Source organism: Sciurus vulgaris (genome assembly GCF_902686455.1).
Source record: "Sciurus vulgaris genome assembly, chromosome: 3".
In the NCBI taxonomy this organism is placed as follows: domain Eukaryota; kingdom Metazoa; phylum Chordata; class Mammalia; order Rodentia; family Sciuridae; genus Sciurus; species Sciurus vulgaris.
Window position 1 is genome coordinate 87572415 of NC_136463.1, and position 24837 is coordinate 87597251.

At 32.9% G+C, this 24837-nt stretch overlaps 1 protein-coding gene across 4 annotated transcripts in view; it reads left to right on the top strand.

Moving 5' to 3' along the window:
• SLC35F5 (solute carrier family 35 member F5) overlaps positions 1–19910 on the top strand; it is a 46196-nt gene extending 26286 nt beyond the window's left edge. For 2 of the 4 annotated variants that reach the window (XM_079135667.1, XM_079135665.1), the window contains exons 10-16: positions 1428–1492; positions 2733–2837; positions 5068–5227; positions 7427–7517; positions 9612–9766; positions 10298–10394; positions 12766–15622. In XM_079135667.1, the coding sequence (XP_078991793.1) occupies positions 1428–1492; positions 2733–2837; positions 5068–5227; positions 7427–7517; positions 9612–9766; positions 10298–10373 (652 nt within the window). In that variant the 3' untranslated portion in view covers positions 10374–10394; positions 12766–15622. Of the gene's footprint in view, positions 1–1427; positions 1493–2732; positions 2838–5067; positions 5228–7426; positions 7518–9611; positions 9767–10297; positions 10395–12765; positions 15623–18774 lie in introns of those variants that run through there. The other 2 variants (XM_079135666.1, XM_079135668.1) reach the window with 2 other exon arrangements.
• Positions 19911–24837: the final 4927 nt, after the last annotated feature.

Here is a 24837-nt window from a genome sequence, read left to right on the forward strand (position 1 = left end):
CTCAGGCCTCCCCAAAATGTGGGTTCCTTTAATTCCCTTAAACATCTACTATGCTCACAGAGGGACCTCTCTGGCTGGAACTTCTGGCCCTGCTGTGGCAGCAGCTGTGCTGCTGGTTTTTTTTTCCTTATTTTATTATATCCAACCATCTGTGTCCCCACTCTCTTTGAATGTCCAGTTTTAGGTTCCAGTAAAGTATACTTGCCCCCCTTTTTTTATTCACCCACCTGTGGAGAAGCTGCCTTTTTGCTTTCTTGGTGTCATACCACGGAGCAACCAGGAACAAGATCTCCTCTTCTGTCCTCTTGGATCTCCACCTCTAGTATTTTGTGGGTACTCAAAAAATAACAGTGGACCTAATACAAACAATGATTAGTTAACAGGAAACTGACTCTATAATTGAAGGGTATGAACAGTTGATATAAGTCAAATATGGTATCATTTCATAAGGGAAAACAAACTACTTTTTTATATTCCTCTTCTAGAGCTCAATTTGATTTTTCTGATCAGTAGATGAAAGAATTAAGATTACTTTTTTTTATTAGCAATATTTCTTTTGCTTGAAAAAATATATACAACTTACAAAATGCAATATAAACACTGTGAAGACAGGAATCAACCACATCCATCATGTCCTCTGCTGTGACATGGTGCTTTACTCATTAGCTGCTCAATAAGTAACAATTAGATGAACAAACGACCTCTTTTTTCTTGATAGTATAGTCTTATTTTTATCTATTAAAATCACATATATGAATACTACACAATGAGTTTCCACATTATGTATAACCATGACACTGTGATACTAATTAGAATAAGACATACCCCATATTTTTATAAACATGTCAAAAAATACTGTCATGAATAACTAAAAAGAACAAATTTTAAAAAATCATGGGATTAGTGGTACTATGTAAGCATGAAAGCAAAGCTTTACTCTTAATTTAGGTTTTACTAGTAAACAATCATAGTGCCATTACTGTGTTTATTCGGGCTTTATTTATTTCTCCAAAAACAAAAGATTAGCAGAGGGATGATAATTTAATTTTTCTGTAATTGAAAAATAGTCACACTGAAGAGTATTAGACTCTAGAACTGGATTGCCTGTGTTTCATTCTCAGCTGTGTGATATTGGTCAAATTATTTCATCTCTTTGTGTATTAGTTATCTCATATAAAAAGGGAATGGCGATTGTAATATCTTCCTTATAAGGCAATATTAGGCATTTTGTTAGGATTAAATGAGTTAATACAATGATTGCACTATACTATTCTGATAATATTGTTAGCTATTAATCACTTAATTCTTTGATACTTTTATCCAAAGTTGAGATTAGTCATGACCACTTGTAAATCATTTTTATCTTTATGATTAGTCTGTTAAGGAGTATATTATTTGTTCATCACAAATATCTCTTATTCTTATAGCATTGGCGGTGTTGTTCTGGTAAACCTGTCAGGGTCTGAAAAATCTGCTGGAAGAGATACAATAGGTAAGTTCCTGACTTGATTCGCTGGGTTATAGTAAAAAAGTAAGTATTGAGTTTATTGTCAGGCATGCACATTCATGCTCACACACGCACCCCCCCCCCCCTTTTTTAGTATTTTCCTTTGGAAATAACAAAAAGCAAAAGCATAATTCCTATATAACCTTCACCCAAATTATCCAGATGTTAACAATTTACATAAGTACACCACAGTTATAAAAATGCATTGATTACAGTACTGTTATCTACTCTATAGTCCCATTTTAAATTTACTCATTTTTTTCCACTAATGCTTTTTTGATCCAGGATCATTTGTACTTCACTACTCTCTCATCCAAGCTTCTTTTTATACACGAGGCAATACATGTGTTTGTGTGTGCAAGATTTTGTTGGCAGGCTGTTTTCCCTTTGCTTAAAAAAAGTTTGAAACTAATCTAAAAATAGACTTAATAATACATTGGCCTTTTCAATAATTGATTAAAGTACTGAGTATGGTCAGTTGGCAGAAGCACATCATTTAGTTGTTTTTAAAAGCTTAATTTTTTAAGAGTGAGTTAAAGAGTAGAACCAGTATTATTCACATACTGTGCACTCCACATTAAATCAGTTATTTTGGAACATTTATAAATTGTGTGTTTGTAGTGTGTTTGAGCTGTTCTTGATTTGAAATAGAATATGGGATTAAGAAAATAAAATCACTAGAAATAAATATATTTAACTGTAGTAAGTGTTAAATTGTCTGAAACAGAAGACAGGTTGGAAATATGGCAGAATAGTGGGAGGATGCTTTGTGGAATAGGTGGGACTTCAACAGAACTTTGAAAATGGGAGTGGCGGTGGAATATATATTAAAAATGATAAGTGGGTTGAGAAAAATTATATTAAGCTATAGTTTAGAGGTAGAAAGAAAAGTTGGTTAAGTTGAGCAATCAGGTGTCAAACTTGTTTATGTAGGGAAACAAAGTATATATTTCAAAATTAAAATGAAATGTTACTAATATGAATTTTATAATCAACATACAAGAGACCAGTTCATTGAAGTGAATGCTTTTGCATTTATTTGTTTATACAATTAATTCCTTCTTGTTGTACTAGAGGACATGGATGAGATGAATTATGCCTTATATTTTCATTTTTGTACTCCCACTTCTGGAATTAGTATCTAATATATTATTCAGTTTTAAATAAGTGTATATGAAATTAGTTAATGAATGGGTATTTTAAATCATTACATTGATTCTTATAGGTTCCATTTGGTCTCTTGTTGGAGCCATGCTCTATGCTGTCTATATTGTTATGATTAAGAGAAAAGTAGAAAGAGAAGATAAGCTGGATATTCCAATGTTCTTTGGTAAGAGTATAGTTAACTGTGATGTTGTTTACTTTAAGTGATTGTTTAGTATTTTACTTCTGTGTTTTGGAAGGAAAAGGGAAGTCTTTTTCTTTATAATCTTAATGTTCACAGGTATATTATTTTATATAAATATAATTTCTATAATAATAATAGCTAACTATCAAGTGCCTACTATTGGGCAAGCAATTTGCTTAATCTTCCCAGCAATATGTTATTATTTAATATTTATAGATTGGAAAACAAAGGCTTCAAAGAGGTTTCTCCTCATCTTGCATAGGATTTATACTACTAGCAGAAGGCAGAGCTGGGATTAGAACCTGAGGTAGTCAGACTATGGAGCACAGACTTTTAACTACTATACAGCATAATCTTTTTTTTCTAAGTGGTCAGTCTGTGACCACTTATTTCCTATGTTGAATAGCTATTTGCCATATATGTCTTATCTCACCAACTAGATTATAAACTCTGGAAGGGCAGGAACAAATTTTATCTTCTTTGGAACCTTCCACCATTATTCCTAGTATTGCACAGATGCTTAAAAAATAACTGGGATAGATTCAAACTAAAAAGCTTTCTCTCAGCAAAGGAAACTATCAGTAATGTGAAGAAAGAGCCTACAGAGTGGGAGAATATCTTTGCCAATCATACTTCAGATAGAGCACTAATCTCCAGAATCTATAAAGAACTCAAAAAACTCTACACCAAGAATACAAATAATCCAATCGACAAATGGGCTAAGGAAATGAACAGACACTTCACAGAAGAAGATGTACAAGCAATCAATAAACATATGAAAAAATGTTCAACATCTCTAGTAATAAGAGAAATGCAAATCAAAACCACCCTAAGATTCCATCTCACCCCAATTAGAATGGCGATTATCAAAAATACAAGCAACAGGTGTTGGCGAGGATGTGGGGAGAAAGGTACACTCATACATTGCTGGTGGGGCTGAAAATTAGTGCAGCCACTCTGGAAAGCAGTGTGGAGATTCCTTAGAAAACTTGGAATGGACCCTCCATTTGACACAGCTATCCCACTCCTTGGCCTATACCCAAAGGATCTAAAATCAGCATACTACAGAGATACAGCCACATCAATGTTCATAGCTGCTCAATTCACAATAGCCAGACTATGGAACCAACCTAGATGCCCTTCAATTGACGAGTGGATAAAGAAACTGTGGTATATATACACAATGGAATATTACTCAGCCATAAAGAATGACAAAATTATGGCATTTGCAGGCAGATGGATGAAATTGGAGAATATCATGCTAAGTGAGATAAGCCAATCTCAAAAAGCCAAGGGACGAATGATATCGCTAATAACTGGAGGATGACACATAAAGGGGGGGAGGGAAGGGTTAATGTTAGGGTTAGAGTTAGGGTTAGGGAGGGGGGCAAGTATGGAGGAAGAAAGTACTGTATAGAGGGTAAAGAGGGGTGGGAGGGGTGGGGGGAAGGGAAAAAATAACAGAATGAATCAAACAACATTACTGTATGTGGATTTATGATTACACAAATGGTATGCCTTTGCGCCATGTACAAACAGAGGCAACATGTATCCCATTTGTTTACAATAAAAAAAAAAAAAAAAAAAAAGTAAGTACAACTTGAATCAGAGAGCAAATCATCTAATTCCTCTTATCAATTTAGGTTGAATAAATACACACACACACACACACACACAGACACACACCCCTACCAGTTAATTCTTTAAGTTCTAGAATATCATTTTATTAGTAGCAAAGGTTAACAAACTTTGTTTTTAATTGTCGTGAGTGATTTGTTCCATGGTAGTTGTTCCCTTTCATTGTGTATCATTGAACCTCAAAGGTGGTGATCACCAGTTTTTCAATCAGCTTTATCTAGTATTGCTCATTCACAAAATTGACTTAAAAACAAACCAACAAGCAAGACATGGTGGTGTACCTGTAATTCTGGTGACTTGGGAGTCTGCGGCAGGGGGATTGCAAGTTCAAGGCCTACTTCAGCAGCTTAGTGAGACCATCTCAAAATGAAAAATGAGAAGTGCCCCTGGGTTTGAACCCCAGTATCAAACAAACAAACAAACAAATAAATAAAACAGCCAACAGAAGTTCTAGTTTAAGTAACCTATTGGAATCCTTTGTACAGATTCTAATGTTTTTTAATTTTTGAGTATAGAGTTTGGAAAATTGATATAAATCATGATTTTAACTTTTGTCTCTTTTATACATACTTAGGTTTTGTAGGTCTGTTTAATTTGCTGCTGTTATGGCCAGGTTTCTTTTTACTTCATTATACTGGATTTGAGGACTTCGAGTTTCCCAATAAAGTAGTATTAATGTGCATTATTATTAATGGCCTTATTGGAACAGTTCTTTCTGAGTTCCTGTGGTTGTGGTATGTACTATTTATTCTCCTTTGATATATTAGTTTTTTTATTGACTTTTGGATAGTTTAAGTATTTATATTTCTTCTGTCTTCCGATAGTCACTCCTGTGCACTTTCCTCCCGCACACACTTACAATAATTGAATGTATTAGCTCCATTACATTAGGGACTTTGACTTTTAGCTTCTTGGTGCCCACTGCAAAGAGTAGTGTCTTACACATAGAAGGAGCTCAGAAATACTTGTAGAATAATGAATGTACAAATATGTAAATGAATGAATAGAATTGTTTTAAATTCGTAGGAGTGTTTAGAATGTTATGCAAATGAAAGTAGTCATTATCTAGTGGGCATCCGAACTTAGGAGATGTGTATGCCATGTATGAATTTGTGAACTGTGAGAATATAGAGGATGTTTCTTTGCTTCAGAGACTTTGAAATATGTTTTAATCTTAAACTTTTTTGTTTTATTTATTTTTAGGATCTTTTATATTGAGTGAGTTAGGTAAACCATAATCGGATTGAGATGTCAACATTTTAATATATTTGAATGTTTGACATTAGTTAATATGTTGATATGTGATAATCAGCTTAAAATGAGTTTGAACACAGTATTATATACTTTGTGAAACCTTTCAAGTATAGTTTTATACTTTGTCCTATTTCCATCCTATAGGAATTTTAAAAGAAATATAAATTATACTTAAACTCCTAAATTAATTTTATTACATATGTGTGAGACTGCTGACTAGTTTTCCCTTGGAAAAAACTACAACAAAAATAGTATCTTCCATGAAGTCTTCTTTAGCACTCTGCCTACGCTCCACTCCCACCCTGCCCAGTTAAGGAAATGACTCTGTTTTGTTGATAATCCTCCATACTCACTCTCTTTTGTGTAGTACTTACAAATTTAGTTTGTTTTCCAGTAATTTATGTACTTTTGTTCTGATCTAAAACTTTGATAGCAGAATTCATTTACTTAATTCATTTTTCTTTCATTACATGCATTTTAAATGCTGTTTTTTAACCTGAAATATTAATAGATGATAAATGGATTCAAACAGCTAAATAAATAAATAAAGAAAAGCTAGATTAAGGTAAATACATTTTTTAATGCAGTCATTTTTTTTTTATAATTCTTTGCATGGTAAAAATCAGAAAGTATGTGCCAAATTTTAAAACTTATCTGGCCCTGAACCCTCTTTTTTATAGAGCAGCTCATGAGTAGTTGAACCACTAGTACTTGTGTTCCCATTATCTCATCAGTAGGAACTAATTGTCCAGTCTTTATTGATATTTGTAATAATACTTTCCGAAAGTAATAGCCTATTTTATTGCAGGGAAGCATTATTAGTTCTAATGTATTCTGGGCCAGTATTCACTTGTGTATAACTTCCTCATGTCTATAATTATGTTTGTAGTCCTAATTATATATATTATGTATTTATCTTTATTTATAATTAATTTTTTCTTCTTATGTATCCAAATTATTAGTAATCTCTTATTAGGTATAATATTTTCCTTCAACTAATCAAAATTTATATACTGTTTGATTTTTTCAAAAATTTATACAACATTGATAGTTCAAGGTAAAAATAAAAAGAAGAGCTTAGTTTTTGGTTAGTACAATTCTTAGAAAAATGGAAAACAATATGGAAATTATCTGCAAGATATTTAGTTCTTTTCTGTGCTAAGCCAAGTCAAAACAGTAACACTTTTAGTTTTTAAGAAGATGAGATATTTTTGCTTTGGTGAGAGTGACACATTGGCATATCACTTTCTTAAAGTCTGTCTGTGAGGTATTGTCTTGTTGTTTTAATAATGTTGTTAGCCAAGTATGACTACAAAACTGTAAAAACTGTTCAACAATTTTTTAAAAAAATTAATGGAATATGGACTACATACAAGGTTGAATATTATCTATAAGCAAATCTTGAAAATAGCTGAAAGTATTTTGAACTTTTTGTACTTATCTTTATTTTAAAAGTATATATATAAGTTTATGCTTATATTTATTTTCTACTTATATTTTTAATATATGGAGATAAATTTTGAATTCCTCTTAACTATTATTTTTTTGTGTTTCAGTCCATCCTAAGCTTTTATTTTTGTTCCTGATCTCTCAAGCCTATAGTATAGGATAGAAAATCTTTGTTTGATGTTTTTCTTTTATATTTTCCATACAGAAATGTATGTTTTCTTTGTTTTTAGGGGCTGCTTTCTTACCTCATCATTGATAGGCACACTTGCACTAAGTCTTACAATACCTCTATCCATAATAGCTGACATGTGTATGCAAAAGGTAAGGCAAACTAATAGATGTTTTAGGTATATTATTAAAACAGACCTAATAAGAGTTAAAGGATGTCTCTAAATTAGAATGCAAGCATAAAATAATACTTGATGCCTTCTCTCCCTAGGTGCTTTAGTAAATGGAATTATTAAATGTACTAAAGAAATAGTACATTTCTGTTTTCAGCTTTTTAACTATTTTCTAAATTTCTAAGTTAAGGACATTATATGTGGTTTTGTAGTTTTTTAATTGCTTATGTTCCAGATAACTGTAAGTTAGTGGTATGGAGTAGGGTATACATTTCATCACATAACTAGTAATATTGTGGTTTCCAGAGGTTGCTTAACACTGTGATAATACTACCATAGAAATGAGCAGCACGTGAATAATGTGATTTCTCAGTGAATGTTCATCTTAGCAGTCAGGTGTCCCTTCCCTTGTCTTTGAAATCCTGGTCTGGATACAGGAATTCCAGTGATAAATACTGGCAGTAATAACATCTCAGTAAAGAGAATCTGTGCTATCTCTTTCAGCAGCCTAGAAGGGAGGGGTTTCTCTAGTGCTCCCAGGGATAGAAGGGGGAAAGAGGTATGTCTTTGCCTGATGCTGAAACATGGAGTGGAGCCACTTATCCTACAGTTCAGTGTTTGTAAGCTTTTAACTTCCAAACACTAAGAAATAAAAGTGTATGTCTATGTGTGTGGTTATTTTTCTTAAGGTATTTGTACAGTTTTGGGGATAAAGGCAGAATACTCTCAGTGATATATACCCTCTATTTAAAAAAGTTATTCTGTGCTGACATTTCTAGATTATTAAATAATATGGTAAATGTTACAAGAAAATAGTATAGTTTGCTTAGAATTTGGTAACAAAAAGAAGGCATTTTAGTTTCTCTTAATGACTACTCTTTCTTGAGTGTTCTTTGGCTAACTTGATCCCTATGAATTGGTACTATACATATAGGGTGTTTGTGAAAAAATGTCAGTGATTATTCTTGTTTTATGCATTGTTATTTCACACACACACACAAAAAATTCTCACAAAACACCTTTGCTCGGACTAATGTTGCCATTAAATGGAATAGTGTATGTTTTCCACCAGAGGGAGTCTTGCCTTTGATTATAAACTCTTTTTTTTCTTTTTTCTTTTTTTAAATTAAACTCTCAAAGAGGGCAAACAATTTTTCTTTCCTATTTTAAAGATAGGAGTTACTAGTTTCATCATTATTTTTAAAACAAAGAACCAGGGTGCTGTCCTAAGTCTCAGTAGTTAATCAATATAGGCTTCTTTGAAAATCATTTTTGATACCTTGCAATCTAGATGATAAATGTAAATTAGTGAAAAGGAAGAATGATTTCTTTCTTTCTTCTTGGTAAATTTGTGGAATCTCATAATTTTTAGGTGTCTTGACAACCCTGATGAATGATGGATTAGAAAATCACACTTGGTGACATCAGAGAGTTCTTCACTACTGAGGCTTCTCTTTATGCTTTTCTTCTATGGCTAACATTATTAGTGAAAATATTCCTATATATTGTCTTTCCTTTACTTGGTTGTTATTTTATTTTGAAATATTTTCAACAACTTGTAAATTGTTAATAAAAGGTTTTTAAAATTTATGATTTAGGGTTTCATTTGGTTTTAGTAATTTTAAGTAATGTAACAACATGACAAAAATATAACATTTTTTTTTAAACTGTGAGTTTTTGATGATGGTTTCAGAAATTGAGGGAAGGAATCCACTTGAAATTAGGGAATAATTAGTAATGAAGAAATGAGCAACATGGTATGCAAGACAGAAGTTTCATTTATGTTAGTACTACTCTTGATGTACTGTACCTAGTAATTCAAAATGTGCCTTCTTGGTTTTTGTTTGTAAAAGAAATTTTTGGTAATTTAGGCAAGTGAAATTATAAGTTGAAGTTCTAAATTTTTATATTTAATAATGATATAGTTAATATATTTTCAAGACAGTATCATCTTCTTAGTGTTTTAACCTATTCTTGCTAGTTTTCACAAATGGAATACTTATGTTAAAGGAGGAAATTGCCTCACTGATAATTGAGTTTGTTGTATCCCCTCCCCCCATCTGTTTATTTTTAGGTGCAGTTTTCTTGGTTGTTTTTTGCAGGCGCTATCCCTGTGTTTTTTTCATTTTTTATTGCAACTCTTTTATGCCATTATAATAATTGGGATCCTGTAATGGTAGGAATTAGAAGAATTTTTGCTTTTATATGCAGAAAACATCGAATTCAGAGGTAGGTTTTGTTCCTATGTAGCTTTTTAAAAATAATGTTTGCTAAGTAAATTAAGAATAATATCATGCTGAACTGCTGTAGATATTTTGTAAGAAATTATTGAAAGATTATAAATTATTCGTGTGTTATGCCAAAAAAATAAAATACTTACTTAGATCCTTTAGATGATATGATAGTTTCTTCATTGCTATTTTTGGAAAAAAATATTCTGATTCACAGGTGAAACCAAAGTGCTCATTGTTCTATAATGAATTTAAGTGTAGAAAACTTTTGTTGATTTGGACATAATTCATAATAGAATACGTTAATGTTGCCTCAAATTTTCTTTCAAAACTTTTTTTTTATTTAAGAGATTACACTTTATATTTTGCTCTAAAAACATGGGGTAAATTGTTGGAAAATCTTGCCCTAGTCTTGGTTCTGCCACTGACTTGCGTTCTAACCTCCCAGTCTCAGTCAGTAGAATAAATAATTTTTAACATTTCTGTTCATCTCTAAAGCTTTCCTTAACTGTTGTTTTCTTCTTTTAAGAGTTCCAGAAGACAGTGAGCAGTGCGAGAGCCTCATTCCTATGCATGGTGTCTCTCAGGAGGATGGAGCTAGTTAGCTGTTGTTGTCCGTAGTCCAGGTTTGTATGTGAGCAGGCATTGGTTGAATAAAGTTCTTATTCTTGTAATGTACTCAGAATTGATTTTCCACAATTAGTGTTTGAGAGGCAGTACAGCCTAAAGGCAATATATCCTCTGGAGTCGAATGCCTGGGTTACACCATGTTCTGACTGTGTGACCCTGTGCAAGGTTCTTGGTCTTTGTGCCTCAGTTATCTTATTTGTAAATGATGTTACAAGAGAATTTCCCTCATAATATTGTCCCTAAATACTTGGTAGATTCTAAGTATGTACGATAGTGCCCGACTCAGATTAGTGATTAGTAAGTTTTAATTCTTATTTATATTTATGTGAAGAGTTATTTTATTTAATGATATACTTTAGGAAAGTATTTTTTTCTGGTTATAAAAGTAAGAAAAAATGTAATACTTGAGTGAATATCCAGTCTTTTCTGTAGGCATGTGTGTGTGTTTTATAACTGGCACATTATGAATTCTGATTCTCTGTATTTGCTTTTTTACTTAACAGTGTTTCAGGAACATCATTTTTAAAATTTTAAGAAATATTACCTTTTAAATTTTTTTAGAGCAGAAAGAGTTCATGATATTTAATGTTTTGCCTATGAAAGCTTAAATTCAACCTTTTTTTTTTTTTTGGCCAATAAAAAAGTATTTATTTAGAATAAGAGAGATGGTAAAAAACTAGAATTCTGGAGATTCAGGTTCTTTTCTTTTGAGATATCATTAGGCAATTTTTATTGAAATGTTTCCTGATTGCAACTGGGTTTTCCCTCCCAGTTTTCCTAGAACATGGTATAACTCCTGTCACTTTCTAACATTCTCTTTGGCTATAAAGCTTAAATTTCAATGACTTCATGACAAATTTGCATGTAATCTAGCTAATTGTCTTGATTGTGTTTTTCTTTGTTGGGTTGTTTTCTAACCTAGTTTTTATTGCTGTGATGGTTGTACATGTGTATAGTTTGAGTAAGAATTCTGTAAGACTAAAACAAAAGCCCCCCTGCCTTGTCCATCCTGCTTTCATTCTTTTCCCACTGTGAGAAAATCACTTTAAACTCTTAGCTGATTCTTTTGGTATTTGCCTCCCTGTATCTCTACATATCATGCTTATACTTCTGTTTGATTTTTCAGTTTTAGGCATCTCCAGTTGACTTTTTCACTAAAGTGGATGTCAATCTCTACTCCTATTCCACATACCTGCATCCTAGTCACCTGTCATTCCTACCTTCCCATCATCTGTGTATAGTTATTGCATAATTTCAAATAGATGTATATTCAATGTTTATATTTTTATGGCTAAATAAATTCAATCATAACTGAGCCATGTAGGATTTCCAGAGACCTTTTCTTGCTACCACTTAGAGTATAAACCACAAATTGTCTCATAGGATAAAGAAGAGGTACTAGACCAACTCTAAAAGTTAAGGGCAGGGCATCTGAGTGCTTAACTGCTTTTTTCTGAAATTGTACCAATATTCCTGTTTTTAGTTGCTTCTTCACCCCTCCATACAGAGATACATGTTTGTATTTCTCCATTGCTAGCTATTTTGTTGCCTCTCAGTTCTTTTCTTTTTCCAGGTGGGTTATTCCTTTTAAGAAAAAAAATCTATTGTCTTTTTTTGTGAGGTTCTGGGGGAAAGTGGTACTCAATATGTTTATTTGCTATCTTCAAATTACAAATGATGGCCATAAACATAATTGGTTTTTAAAGGATTTTTTTAAGTAGTGGGGATTGAACTCAGGGGTGCTTTTCCCCTGAGCTACATCCCCAGCCCTTTATATTTTTTATTTTGAGACAGGGTTTCACTAAATTGCTGTCTGGCATTGAACTTGCATTCTTCCTGCCTCAGCTTCTCAGTTGACTGGAATTACAGGCACATGTCATTGTGCCTGGTTTCTTTAAAGCATTTTAATGCCATAATTTATGTATTAGCTTTCTCTGGTATGTTGTATATTACTCCCATCCTCACTCAAACCCACAATCCAGGCAATATTTCAGTATTTTTGGAAATGAGAGATGGATAGAGGGGTGAGAGTAAAAACTAAGGAAGATGGAGTGCATTCGAATTGGGCAGGAGTCTGTGTCTCTACAGGGGTAATGAAATATACTAGCAAAAAAACTGCTACTACACAGTCTTTAGGTACTGTTGACTCTCAGCCTTTGACATCACTGTAGAACTTCTTTTTTCTGAGTTCTTAATACTCACCTTGAGTTCAAGTATTCAGTTATTAAGTACATAGAGTGGGTATGACATGTATTTCAATGTTAAGATAATTAATATGCTTTAAAAATATAAACTATAGAACATTAAAACTATGAAAATTAGCAATCTAATCACCTCTGCTTTTTGTTTGTTTTGCTTTATTTTTAGCTTGATGATGGAAAATTATACAGCGAAGAGACAATCTCTGGAAAGTTTTTGTAGAAAAATGTTTCAGTGCCTAGTCTGAAAAATAACAGTTTCAGTTCTTTGAAACTCTAAAATATATTTTCCTTATGTATGTTTTCTTCATTTTCATAATGAAGTACTTTACTATGTAGCTGTGTACATATCACTACAATTATAGGAAGTTCCAGTCCATAGTCCATCTAAAGGACCCACCTGCCTTACATATCTCAAGGAATTCAGTTGATGAAATCATTTGAACTAATCAAGGAATAAAATCCTAATGTTCTTGAGACTTGGTTTTTACATATTTGTTCAGTGCTAGATTATATTATGAAAATGTTTCCAAGAAATCATGTAAGTATGTAGAGCAGTGTTTCTGACAGATAAAATGCTAAAATAAGCTGCCTGTAATAGGTACAGATTGTAATTTTGAGTTTTGTAGAATATTGCAAATTAACTGCACAGAAAAAAATGTTTAATTTATGTAACAACTATGTTCATGCAAATTTGATGGAACTTTAAAGAGGATAAATGTTTGAGAAAATATCTGGTACACTTACACTACATATACTGTATTAGCCTTTCATAGCATTAGGTGCCTTGTATTTTAAAAATGTGACAAACCATGACAAATTTTTAAAGGAGAAGTATTGTAAAATGAAGAATTATGTATTTCTAAAGGTTGTATTGCTGTAAATTTAATTGATAAAGCTCTGTTTAATTTAGAGTTTTAAAGAAATATCTCTCTTCAATTAAGAAATTTTCATAATGGAATGATTTAAATTGAAGTGATAAAAAGTATTATTAAAATAAAATGTTTATATATATTTGTGTATTACAGATGTATCAAGTGATTTCATATTTTTTCACATTATAAATGGGTCAGATTACTCTAGAACTGGAGTCTATTTTGTCTTTTTTTTTTTTTTCGTACCAGGGATTGAACCCATGGGGTGCTTAACCACTGAGCCACATCTCCTGCCCCCAAGTAAATTTTTAATGGTTAGAATATCATTTAAAAAAGGCAAGATGGGACTCTACTTTAAAAAATTACATTTGAATTTTTCCTTTACCAAGATAAAATTAAGATAAAATATTACTAATTACAAATCTTAAACTTAGGTCTCATATGTGCTTCTTATGTATCTGGTCCTAGACACTATTTGCTCTCAGTAAACATATGTCCCAGGATTCATAGGTTTTTAAATTATGATCATCTTTTTCAAGTTTTGTGAGGATAGTTTAAATTAGTTCTCTTCTGAATTTCTTAATGAATCTGATTTTTAAAAAAAATTTTTGCCAGGTTCAGCTTCAGTCTATCTTGTTGACATTTGTAAATTGTTTTGGTGTTATTATGAATCTAAAATGAAGTTTAACCATCTTTCTGTGTAGTTCTGAGAACTTTTATATTAATTTAAAAGATTGCTCTGGTATTAAATTTAAAAAAGAACTGTCTTCTCACTGGTGCCTGCAAATAATTCTTAAGCTAAAAATAATGTTGATTTTATTATACTTTTGACCTGTTTAACTTGATAGCATAAATAAGAATGTCCATAAAAGAATGTGAACTTCTAAGGAATTTTCTTTTAAAAAGAACTTGCTGAAATAATTCAATTATTCAAAGACTAATTTTGATTGAAATTTATTATTTAGATAATAATACAATTTACATATCATTTAGGAAATATCTAGTTTTCTGTTTTTGCTCTTTGTTCACAAAGATCTTCAGCAATTTATAAGGAAAAATAGTTGAGATGGGAAATCAAACGGAAAGCTTAAAATATTCTTTAAATATGGTAGGAAAAGAGGTTGAACTTAGTATTTTTTTGCTATTCATTTCACACAGATAATGTCTAGTTACTCAGAATTCTGGAACTGGTTAGTAGGCCTTAGTTAACATGCTGAGTGGACAAATTTTCAGCAGGGCTTCTTCCACTAGGCTGCTGGTTTTTTTATGGAAGAACTTTAGAAGGAACCGCCATTGTATTAGTTAGCTGAATAGTATGAATTACTCTTCTACCTATTATCTTTTCTCTCAAGTTTTATCTATCTGAATGATCGTTGATTTTGAATACTATAGCCATGGGAAATGAGCCATTGAAGGCTTTCTTTTCCCACCTGTGTAGTTACCATTCCTCTTTTCAAGAGGTAAAATGCTGAAAGTCTGGTGCCATGGTGCGTGTCTGTTTTTCAGCTATTGGGCAGTCTGAAGCAGGAGGATCATTTGAACCCAGGAGTTTGGAGTCATTTTGGGGAGCATAACTAGATCCTCTCTTTTAAAAAAGAAAGAAAAAAAAATTTTGCTGGGCTTATTCCATTCTGTGGATTATTGGAAGTTAGGCAAGAAGGCCCTGGAATCATAGTGCCTGCCTTGTATGCTCAAAAACATGCTTGGGAGAAGTCCCTGTCAAGTAACTGTTAATGTCCTTCCTCTTTCAGAACAGTATTGACCTGTAATTATATTTTTTTGAAATTTAAAGGGAATTCTTATACCTCGTTTTTAGTCTTCTACTTTTCTTTCCATACATAATTTAAATTTCATTATTGTATAATGTTTGAAATTGTGACCTTGATTGAAGGAAGTGTATTTTTCTGCAAAGCCTTTCTATTAGATGAACATCAACATCTCAAGTAGAACAAAACTGAAAAATGAGGCAATGACTCTACTTTGTGTACAGAGAAACAGTGGTTATACTCTATTTGTGTACAATGAATCAAAATAAAAATAAAAATTAAAAAAAAGTATTTGGATGAATGCTTTTAAAGCAGAGAAAGAACATAAGGTGTGTGTAATGCACCTATATTTATTCCTTTAAATAAATTATGATTTTTAAATTGACATATTGGCTTCTACTAAATTAATTCCTTACATTAAACTGATTTTTCCCCTGGCAGCTGATGAATAAAGTTCATTGTTTCTGTAGTTGAATCTGTAAAAGTGAGCTCACAAGGTTAAATGTGAATGTTCTCAAAAGTATACAGCCAGTTTCAGGAAGAATGTTAATACCTACTTTAAAATCAATCATGCAGAACCAATTTGGGGTTTTAAGGTATGACTTTTCGGGAAACCAGGTTTCCTTGTAAGGCCTGTAGCACTAATCCTTAATGTACTGGTTGAAGAAATAAAATGTCTTTAAAGAAGGATAAAGGTATAATCAATTAGAAAATAGTATTTTTTCACAGTCTATTAGCAAATGTTATTTTCATTTTAAGCAATACTAGTTGTTATAATCCTGCTTCATTTCTCCCTACTCTCCGTCTCAAATATTCTAAAGAATATTTCAGGAAGAATTTGCAAAAGTACAAGATGAATATTATCTGACATTTGCAGACTTATATAGCTGACATATTGTCTGCTGTTTTTTTTAAACGGTGATACACCATTTATGAGATGTTCAGTTTACAGAATTTGAAATTAGACTTCTATTTTAATATGTCTTTCATGTTCTTAGAATTCCATTTAGATAAATTAAGGTACTTTTTTTACATAGACTTGGAATTTTTAGACACTGTCCTTTTTTATAATATCAACCTTATTTGTCTAGACAATAATTAATAATACCATGTTTCTTGAGTGTGCTGCTTGTGGTTTGTGCACATAAATTTTTCTTTAACTCTCCAGAGCCTTTAATAAATGGAACAGAAAGAGTTTCATTATAAATTAGAAACAAATGACTTTTGACAATTGTTTATTTTAATATGGAGCTTTTTCTGTTTTGTCATCAGGAGTGAAGATCACCTAATGATTAGAATGTTTATTTTACCTTTAACTCATATTTGATTACTGTATTTTCATTCATTTTGAGTACCTGAAAACTTGTGATTTAATATATATTAAAACTACCATTTTAATGTCAATACATTTTAAAAACAATACTTTCCTATACTCAATATGTATTAACTCTTGAAAGCCAAATAATGAAATTAGTGACATATCTTTAGGGAAAAGTTACATATGAAAAGTCATTAATATTCTGGTTAGGCATATTTGCTGAAATGATTATGTGCAATGGCAACATCTCCAGTGAGACCATTTTGAATTTATAGTGACACAAATGGGATTTTTATTTTTTGAGTTAGGAATTTGGGACAGAGTGGCACTGTGATGAAGACAACATTTTCTTCATGCATTTTTTAGAAAAGTAAAACTTCTAGACTAGAACTTTTAATAAGTCATTTCATGAAATTTTTAGTTTTTAATTTAGTATGTGGTTTCTTTCTTAAGAGCTACTTATATTAACTTTCATTAGATCCTCGTGTGTTCACTATTCAGTATTTTTCTACTTGGTTTTCCTATGCCTAGTTTTAATTATGGTAAGTAATAATAAAGTCAGTCATGTGAGAGTATCTATTAATTTCAGCTGAATATTTTGTTCTAAGAGTCTTATTTTGGACACCAGGTGAAAATAGTGCTTTAGATTTTTATTACCAGTATTTGCTTACTTGGAATAGCTCTTATATTAATTTTTCTTTTGAAAAACATCCAATGTTGATTAGTTACACCATGTACCATCTAAAGCAAAACTCTATTGAAGGTTATTGTCTTAATTATTTGAGAATAAAACATAACCCATTAAATTCTTTAGACCTTTGTAATTGTGAGTTTAAATGATATACAGGCACTCCTTGATTTATGATGGTGTTATATCCCAATTAGCCTGTCATAAATTGAAAATATCCTAAGTTGAAAATGCATTTAATACTCCTAACCAACCAAACATCATAGCTTAGCAGCATGTTACATTGCAGAGCATCACTTTACCCTCATGATTGCATGACTGACTGGGAACTGTGGTTAGCTGCTTCTACCCAGGATCAAAATCGTCATACTGCATATTGCTAGCTTGAGAAAAGATAAAATGCAAAATTGGAAATACTGGATATGTATTGCTTTCCCATTTCATAAAATCTAAAAATTGTTTAGTCCAATCACTTTTAAGTTGGGGACTGTTTTTATTTTAATAAGCATGCTCCAAATCAAAGTTCAGAGAGACAGCAAACTCCCAAACTTAAGCTTGCATCAGTACATAACTTGGAGGTCTTGTTAAACAGATTCCTAGGGCTACCCTAGAGTTTCTGGTTTAAGAGTTAGGGAGGGCATGTCTGGGAATTTGCATTGCTTACAAGCTTCCAGGTAGTGCAGCTGGTCCCAAGATCTCATTCTTGTGAGTTATTACTCTGAGGGAGAGCATTAGCTTTGAAATTGAATTCCTGATATATTTGGGGGAAATTATTTAAAACAGTAGAGCTACATTTCCTAGCTGTGAAATTCACGTTAATGTTACCTGCCTGGAATTGCAAAAAGTGAAGAAGTGCACAACCCAGCATGACTGGATGCTTAAAAAATGCTGACTTCTTTGGCTAGTCTTCCCTTACTCTCCCCCACTGTGAAGAGAGGAGCTAAAGTCAATTATCTTACAAGGTTCCTCTCAGCTGCAATATTCTGTGATTCCAAACCTATGTGTGCCAGTGCTTTATACAGAGTGGTAATAACAGTGATATTGCATAGACCGTAGTTTTTACTTTTATTAGAGTTTAACATCTAGACTTTTAAAAGGTTTCAGTCAGATTTATAAGTCAGTATATTTAAGAAATATTTGAATACAACTTGAATCCACCACAGTGTCATGGAGGCTAAGTACATCAGATACATAGAGAAACTTTTCTATGTTAATGACTTTATTAGAGGATTTGGTGTATGGTATCCTAGTGACCTAATGCATGTTCACAATATGTGGTTTTCTTCACCTGCTTGATTTTAGTATAAAATAAGCTGTGAAGCAAATCCAAACTAATGATTTAATGTAGTATCATTTTTCCAGTGTTTCTTTTAAAAATCACCCTTAAGGAATTCATTATTTTTAATATACAATCTTTAAAATCAGGGGTGCTAAGACTACCAGACTAAAATACTAGATTTTCTTATCTTTCAATTCTATTTTGTTAGAAAAAGAAAATAATCACCATTAGGCTCCTTTTGCCTTTCCCCAGATCTGTTCTACTGTAAATGTGGTAAAGAGTGTACACAATGAAAAGTGTATGTAAGATTGAGGTCTGAAGAAATGGAACTTCAGTGAAGTATTTATATCCATCCAGAATGGTCTCTTTGAAGTATTGACTGCTGGGTGTCTGCAGAAAGAGTATCAGTGGCTTGAACGGGAGGCTTTCCCCACACATTGGACACTGTGATTACATTTGGAATATGTTCTTTTAAAAATGAGCAGAGTCTACAATGAATATAGATGGACATTAAAAATGCTTCTGTTTATTAGTATAACATGAAATATCTAATAATGCCAAAAAAATTAAATAAATGCCAGGATACAATGTAGGGGAAAAGTTTTGAGTCTTAAAATTAGTAATAAAGGCTAGATAACAATATTTGTGTGAGACCTAGTTTGCATTTGTTTGTAATCATCTTGTAAATCTTTTGAAGGTTTTTGATGTAGGAAACATATCAGTTTTTTTAGCATATTGTTAATTCCCTTTGACTAGTAAATTAAAGCTGGAGTTGTCAAGTATTGACATACTGTGATTCATGTAAGACAAGAATGCATCATTCTGGTCAAGTTACAGCATAAATTTTATCTGATAGGTCTATATTGAGTAATCAGTAGCTATATGCAAATACTTCTAGGAATAGTGATGGTTAGTACAGAAATCAAGTCAACTCAATTACCAGACCCAAAAGGTCAGAGGTAATGAAAGAGTACTTTAGAAAGATGAAATGTGTATGATAAAACAGTGTTTGAGATATTTATTGCTTTGGTGTGAGTAATTTAATGTAGATTTTTACCTTAATTTTTTTTTAAATACAATTTTATTCCTCATCTACTTAATAAGATGAATATTTTCAGATTCTGGGGATTTAAAATTTAAATGATTTTTTAAAATTATTTTTAATTGCTACTTAAATTTTCCTAGTTAGCTCCTGATGTAGGGCCAAACCTGTGCTGGTTTGGGATGTAATTTGAAGCATTGCTTATTTTTATATGTATAATGTGGGAAGCATTATTTTACAGACTATGAATAGCCAAATGTGAAATATTTGTATGAGTTATTTTAATACATTATTTGTACATAATCATTTGTAAATTTCACAGTATTTTCTATCAGTAAAAATATGTAAAAACTTAATAACTATTTTTGGGCAAACAATAATTTGACTTCTAATGTTTCCTTTTATCAAAACACTTCCATTCTTCTATGACTTAACCTCTAACATGTAGCTCTGATATTTGATAAAGTAGATCTTCCTGAGGAGTGCATCTTCAGCTTTGAGAAACCAAACATTGAATGCAGTTAGTTGCATCTTATGAATTTTGAGGTCCAAATTCAACATAAAAGGTGAAACTTTTAATAATTAAATTACTCTAGGAAAAGTTCCATGTAGATCTGCATTCCATCTCATGATAAGGCCCTTCCAGTGAGTTTTTCCTCCAGAGTTGGAATAACTCACCATTTTATTGATTATTACAGCAGTTAGGCTTCCACGGAGGTGGTTGGCTACTTTTATTTTAAACATGGGGAATTTAAAACAAAATTGATGGCTCAGGTATTGAGAGAGCTGACAGGACAAGCAAAAGAGTAAAGAGCACTCAAATAAATATTAGCAGTAGCAGAAAGCCAATGCTGTTGGGCTAGAGGAGCAAAGGAAAGAAGAGTTCAGAAAGCCCAAGACCAGGATTGCCCAGAGCAAGGGGCTCCACAGCAGTGCGAGCAGGAGCCTTCGGGGCAAGACAACCAAGGCAAAAGAGGAGGGGAAGAAATATTCTAGTTTTTCCTTCTTCCCCCAGTTCATATTGACAGGACCTTCCTCGAAGCCAGCTGGCATAGGAGCCCCACTTCCTTGAGATAGAGTGAATCAGGAGAAGATCTCAGGTGAAGCAGGTCCAGAACTGGCCCAGACAGTGTCTAGCTTACATTGGGAACCACGTTGTAAAGACAACCATTAAAAGAATCACAGCTTGTGAAGATGTCACAGTTTCAAGGAATATTCTAGAACTAAGATTGTTTTTTGACCATTTCAAATGCAGAAAGTAGAATTAGAGGCGATTTTCTGCCTTGGACATCCATTTCTCTTTTCTGTTCCTCCTCCTCTTCTACTTATTCCCCACCTCCCTCCTTTTTATTTTCCTCCTCACCATCCATTGGGCTCAGGAAATAGGGATGGTATCACCTTTTTAAATTCAAACAAATATGGAAGAAAAATATTTTTTAGTGATTGAAAAGAGGAAAATGCATTTGAGATAATGTATTCAAGGAAGTGTTGGGAATGAGGAAGTAAGAATGATTTCTTAATTCCTTTCTTAAAAGATTCATGAAAGAAAGAAAATTAAAATCTTAAGGAAATAGTGTTCTTAAATTCTTGTTCTTGTTACTTGAAACTTCTTTTTTTTATCCACTAATTATTTTTAAATTGCATCTCATAATTTGTTAACCCTAATATGTAGGGTTTAAAGATAAAAATTTAAAGCTAGTTCATTGATCATAGCATTATTCTTAAACTACTAGAAGCATCTCTAGAGTGTGTCTAGTGGCAGAAATAAGGTGATGTCATGTCCCAGTTTGCTAAGGATAGTCAAAGTTTACATCTTTTGTCCTCTCTTCTCCTGGTGTAAGCATTAATAGTGCCCCATTTTACTTTCAGAAGTGTCACAATTTAAACAAAGTATGTGAGTACCTTAATGAACACTGTTTCTTGACAATTAGGCCACTATCAAAATTTGCTTTCCGACATCCAATCTAGGGTCTTTATATTACTGTACTTGTGTACTTCCATAAAGGCCAGCAACTCCAAGTCTTTTGATTGGTGTTAAGAGCCCTCTTTTTCTCCTGGAGCTGACATAATACAGTAGGTTATTTCAAGTGGAAGTGAAGACCAGGTTGCTCCAGCCTGCTCTCTCTTGGCCCAAATTCTCCCTCCAAAGACTCGTGTTATTGTTAGGTAACAAAAATCAAGCAATGGGGAAGGGAAATGCAATCAATTCTCTTATAGGAAAGGGCAGCAAACACCTTGAACAGTGTACCAAAAACCTGAAAAACAGCATGAGTCCTTTGCATTTAGTTCTTTAGATCTTTACAAGCCATGGCAAGTTTTTTTTTTTTTCTTTTTTTTTTTATTGTAAACAAATGGGATACATGTTGTTTCTCTGTTTGTACATGGCGTAAAGGCATACCATTTGTGTAATCATAAATTTACATAGGGTAATGTTGTTTGATTCATTCTGTTATTTTTTCCCTTCCCCCCACCTCTCCCACCCCTCTTTACCCTCTATACAGTACTTCCTTCCTCCATTCTTGCCCCCCTCCCTAACCCTAACTCTAACACTAACCTTCCCTCCCCCCATTATGTGTCCTCATCCACTTATTAGCGATATCATTCGTCCTTTGGTTTTTTGAAGATTGAGATTTAGCATGATATTCTCCAATTTCATCCATTTGCCTGCAAAAGCCATAATTTTATTATTCTTTATGGCTGAGTAATATTCCATTGTCTATATATACCACAGTTTCTTTATCCATTCATCAACTGAAGGACATCTAGGTTGGTTCCACAATCTGGCTATAGTGAATTGAGCAGCTATGAACATTGATGTGGCTGTATCTCTGTAGTATGCTGATTTTAAGTTCTTTGGGTATAGGCCAAGGAGTGAGATAGCTGGGTCAAATGGTGGTTCACTCCAAGTTTTCTAAGGAATCTCCACACTGCTTTCCAGAGTGGCTGCACTAATTTTCAGCCCCAGCAGCAATGTATGAGTGTACCTTTCTCCCTACATCCTCGCCAACACTTGTTGTTGCTTGTACTCTTGATAATGGCCATTCTAATTGGGGTGAGATGGAATCTTAGGGTGGTTTTGATTTGCATTTCTCTTATTACTAGAGAAGTTGAACATTTTTCCATATGTTTGTTGATTGCTTGTAGATCTTCTTCTGTGAAGTGTCTATTCATTTCCTTAGCCCATTTGTCGATTGGATTATTTGCATTCTTGGTGTAGAGTTTTTAGAGTTCTTTATATATTCTGGAGATTAGTGCTCTATCTGAAGTATGAGTGGCAAAGATTTTCTCCCACTCTGTAGGCTCTTTCTTCACATTGCTGATAGTTTCCTTTGCTGAGAGAAAGCTTTTTAGTTTGAATCTATCCCAGTTATTGATTCTTGCTTTTATTTCCTGTGCTATGGGAGTCCTATTGAGGAAGTCTGGTCCTAAGCCGACATGTTGAAGATCTGGAACTACTTTTCCTTCTATAATTTGCAGGGTCTCTGGTCTGATTCCAAGGTCCTTAATCCATTTTGAGTTTAGTTTCGTGCATGGTGAGAGATATGGGTTTAGTTTCATTCTGTTGCACATGGATTTCCAATTCTCCCAGCACTTTTTCTTGAAGAGGTTATTTTTTCTCCATTGCATATTTTTGGCCCCTTTGTCTAGTACAAGAAAATCGTATTTATTTGGGTTTGTGTCCGTGTCCTCTATTCTGTACTATTGATCTACCTTTCTATTTTGGTGCCAATACCATGCCGTTTTTGTTACTATTGCTTTGTAGTAGAGTTGAAGATCTGGTATTGCGATATCCCCTGTTGCACTCTTCCTGCTAAGGATTGCTTTAGCTATTCTGGGTTTCTTATTCTTCCAGATGAATTTCATAATTGCTTGCTCTATTTCTGTAAGGTACATCATTGGGATTTTAATTGGAATTGCATTGAATCTGTATAGCACTTATGGTAGTATGGCCATTGTGACAATATTAATTCTTCCTTTCCAAGAACATGGGAGATCTTTCCATCTTCTAAGGTTTTCTTTAATTTCTTTCTTTAGTATACTGTAGTTCTCATTGTAGAGGTCTTTCACCTCTTTTGTGAGATTGATTCCCAAGTATTTTATTTTTTTCGAGGCTATTGTGAATGGGGTAGTTTTCCTGATTGTTTTTTCCAAAGATTCATCACTTATGTATAAAAATGCATTGGATTTATGAGCATTGATCTTGTAACCTGCTACTTTACTGAATTCACTTATGAGTTCTAAAAGTTTTCTGGTGGAATTTCCTGGTTCCTCTAAGTATATAATCATATCATCAGCAAATAGGGATAGTTTGAGTTCTTCTTTTCCTATTCGTATCCCTTTAATTTCTTTGGTCTATCTAATTGCTCTGGCTAGAGTTTCAAGGACAATGTTGAATAGAAGTGGTAAAAGAGGGCATCCCTGCCTTGATCCAGTTTTTAGGGGGAATGCTTTCAGTTTTTCACCATTTAGAATGATATTAGCCATGGGCTTAGCATAAATGGCCTTTACAATGTTAAGGAATGTTCCCACTATCCCTATTTTTTCTAGTGTTTTGAGCATGAAGTGATGCTGTATTTTATCAAATGCTTTTCCTGCATCTATTGAAATAATCATGTGATTCTTAACTTTAAGTCTATTGATATGGTGAATTACATTTATTGATTTCCGGATGTTGAACCACCCTTGCATCCCTTGGATGAAACTCACTTGATCATGGTGCACTATCTTTTTAATATATTTTTGTATGCGATTTGCTAAAATTTTGTTGAGAATTTTTGCATCGATGTTCATTAAGGATATTGGTCTGAAATTTTCTTTCCTTGATGACTCTCTGTCTGGTTTAGGTATCAGTGTGATATTGGCTTCATAGAATGAGTTTGGGAGGGTTCCCTCCTCTTCTATTTTATGGAATACTTTGAGAAGTATTGGAATGAGCTCTTCTTTAAAGGTTTTGTGGAACTCGGCTGAGAACCCATCTGGTCCCAGACTTTTCTTTGTTGGTAGGCTTTTGATGACCTCTTCTATTTCAATACTTGAAATTGGTCTATTTAAGTTGTGTATGTCCTCCTCGTTCAGTTTAGGCAATTCATATGTCTCTAGAAACCTGTTGATGTCTTCAAAATTTTCTATTTTGTTGGAGTAGAGATTTTCAAAATAGCTTCTAATTATGTTTTGTATTTCAGTCGTGTCTGTTGTGATATTTCCTTGTTCATTCCGAATTTTAGTGATTTGGGTTTTCTCTCGTCTTCTCTTTGTTAGTGTGGCTAAAGGTT